This window comes from Limulus polyphemus, unplaced genomic scaffold (genome assembly GCF_000517525.1).
Source record: "Limulus polyphemus unplaced genomic scaffold, Limulus_polyphemus-2.1.2 Scaffold10626, whole genome shotgun sequence".
NCBI lineage: Eukaryota > Metazoa > Arthropoda > Merostomata > Xiphosura > Limulidae > Limulus > Limulus polyphemus.
This window is the reverse complement of record NW_013676236.1, coordinates 1-3,272: the sequence shown is the minus strand read 5'-3', so window position 1 is coordinate 3,272 and position 3,272 is coordinate 1. Positions and strand designations below refer to the sequence as shown.

Below are 3,272 nucleotides of genomic sequence, written 5' to 3'. Positions count from 1 at the left end.
AATACTTTCTGTATGTCTTCTACATTGTTCTACACTTCTCGGGAATACTTTCTGTATGTCTTCTACATTGTTCTACACTTCTCGGGAATACTTCCTGTATGTATTCTACATTGTTCTACACTTCTCGGGAATACTTCCTGTATGTATTCTACATTGTTCTACACTTCTCGGGAATACTTCCTGTATGTATTCTTATCCTCATTAATTCTTCAAGTTTTACTGTATATCTCTGCCAAGTGGAAAGCATATAACTAGCAGATAAAGTGTTTTATTTAAAGAACTCGATCACACCAAGTTTGAAATAAGCCTCACAAGTCAAAATCAATCAAATTCAGTTTCATTATATCAGTAAATACAAAACGATCGGATCTGTAATACTAAAACATCATTAATGCGTTCATGTAAGACGTGTTTAATTCTATTACTAAATTTTTCAAGTCGATCATACATCCATTTTAACCACGTTTTAACATGATAACATTTACATGTACAGTATACAAACATTTTAACATGCCACTGTTTTCATGTCAAGCACACATACAGCTATTAACATGTTCATGTGATCATTTGAAGTATAAATCCGGGTACAACTACGTTTTAATAAACACAGTTCAAACAAGAGTACATGGTCATCTTTATTACAATAGTCAAGTTTTTATTTTTATGTAAGTCGTGTGTCTTTTTATGTCTGTTTCCGTTCAGCGGCTTCTTTGTTAATCTAACAAGACTTGAACAGACTATATCACCTTAGTTGAGAGACTAGAACTTTCAACCTGACTAAACTTCCAGGCCACTGACCCCTCGGATTCAGGTACAACCGTCTCTAATTTTCAACTACTGACCAGAGTGAAAACAACCAATCATTAGCTTTCTGTGGCTCTTTGAACCAAATATCGCGATGACTGCCAGTTTTATAACGAGATGGCTGACAATGGTAGGTGTTTTCACGTTTCGAACCCTATACCCTACGATCCGCAGCCCTACAAATGGCGGGCACGTGATTGGCTGGCTTAAGACTTGCATATGAAAGCTAACTCCACTGACCAGGTTTGTAAAATGTTTCCCAAATCTAATTGGTGGCTGAGGGGTAAGTGAAAGCTAAGGAACACTGCATTTCACAGAAGAAGGAAGACTCCAATGATCGTCATGGATACAGATAACCTCGCCCAGTAGAGCAACAATCTCTTCCCACACAGTAAATCATCCATAATCAAGGTTGTCATTCGCAAGGTGAGAGTTATAATCACGATAGAGAATCCTCTGACTCAGAAAAGCCATTGCAATAAAGTAGGGCATATATTCTGGTACCATTAACAAAACAGTAAACAAACTCGTTTACAAAGTTGATAAAGCAGGACAAGTATCACGGGAGTGTGGATAAGGAGCAGGAAGGTGTGGTGCCCAGCCAGCGCCTACCTGGTGCGCCCTCCCCCCAAGATTGTTCTTCTCCCAACCTTAATATAAACTGTTATTTACAGTACAAACTGTAAATATTTATCGTACTTATCCCTGTTATGTTCTCCAATAGACTGTTGTTCTTTTGGTGTGTTTAAGTAAAGGAGTTGAAACCATGGACCAAAGACTTTAGCCAAATGTGGAAAGCTGTAAGACAGAGGAGAGGACAAAGGACCCTCATATCATTGGAACATCGATAGAGGATCATTGTTAAGAAGCATGAACGTACCCCCCCCCCCTCAGTTATAGAATACCTAATGATATTTTGTCCTACAAAGTCAACATTAGGTTCCTGTGGTTGCTTAAATAATTAGAAAAGCTGTTCATAAAATTTGGTTCTCCAAAGTTTCTTATCTCTCAAAGAACCAACTTGTGGTCCTAATGGGTCAGCTAGCTCTTTCTTCAAGAAATCTAATTCGAAACACTCACGTGGACATAGATATAATAATAACAATGTCAGTTATTTACACTTCCCCTCAGCTTCGCTTGGCCTGGTGGTTAGAGTACTTGACTAACACTCTACTCTGCGGACCACGGGTTTGAATCCTGTCATAAAACATTATCGTCCTTTCAGCCATGGGGGTGTTACCATGCGACGGTCAATCCCACTATTTGTTTGTAAAAGAGTAGCCCAAGAGTTGGTGGTGGGTGGTGTTGACTAGTTGCTTTACCTCTTGTCTATCACTTCAAAATTAAGGACGGCTAGCACAAATAGCCCTCGGTTAGCTATAAATGAACTTTCACAAAACAAACCTTATCCCCTCCCCCAATGGCCCAGCGGTAAAACTAGGCTTACGAGGCTAAAAGTCGTGGTGTGGGAGAACATAAATAACACATTTTATAGCTTTGTCCTCATCAACAACGAAACAAAACAAATTTACACCTAAATTTTATGTACAGCTTAGCGTAAAACAAGTATTCAGTAAGGTTACTGTTTTTACACAAACAGTTGTTACGATCATTATTATAAGCACAGCTTAATGTTTATCACAGATGCGGTTTATACGAAGATCATTTTTTAGGTCCAACCAAAATTTTGCCCAACAAAGAAGTAAAATTTCAAATTAAACGGTCTGTAAAAATCTTGTAATCTGTGAATGGAAATAGGGTTAATTTTAGGATGGACTCGACCTTTTGTTTTATCGAGACAATGAGTCTTGGTTCGGCTTCTCATGCAAGGAAATCCTTTTGTTTCATTAAAATAGAAACAAGAGTCATCCACCAGCTTAGACAACCCAAGAAACTCTTGCACTTTGGCTATTTCACCCACAGGATCAGAGATCAACTTTTCTCCGCTCACGATGTGGAACTGGGAAGTTGGGAAGAACCGACGCCATCTTTGTAAGTATTTGGCATACAGTCCAATCCTGATGGCGCTCCAAGAAGTGTCCACGAGGCCCGTGGTCACGTTCATAAAAGCCAAATCCTCGAACGTTTTGCCGCCATTTTGTTTACTAATGCCTTGTGTGTAATCAGAAATAGCTCGAGTCACCGGATCACGGACAGCAATGATTAGTTTCACGTGACGCGACATATTGTAGACACGTGCCGCCACTCCAGGTGTGACGTAATAACTGGGCGTCTTCTCTATAGTGATCTGATTTGCGAGACTTAGAGGCATCTGTCTCCTGAAAGAAAAGGTAAAACAAAATTTACTAGTAAAAAATATATAACCGCCTCTTCAGACACCAGATAAACAAAAACTGAACGAACTATATAGTGTAGTGTTAGAACACAAACTTAAAAATATATGACCGCCTCTTCAGACACCAGATAAACAAAAACTGAACAAACTATATGGTGTAGTGTTATAACAC

The 3,272-nt window shown here is 39.0% G+C and overlaps 1 protein-coding gene across 1 annotated transcript; it reads right to left on the bottom strand.

Annotated features, from left to right (window-relative positions):
- Positions 1–2,121: 2,121 nt before the first annotated feature.
- LOC106476455 (heparan sulfate glucosamine 3-O-sulfotransferase 3B1-like) lies at positions 2,122–3,083 on the bottom strand (the record flags this gene model as incomplete). The annotated part of the gene is made up of 1 exon (XM_013937113.2): positions 2,122–3,083. A coding segment is annotated over one exon (610 nt), but the record flags the coding sequence as incomplete, so codon positions are not given.
- Positions 3,084–3,272: the final 189 nt, after the last annotated feature.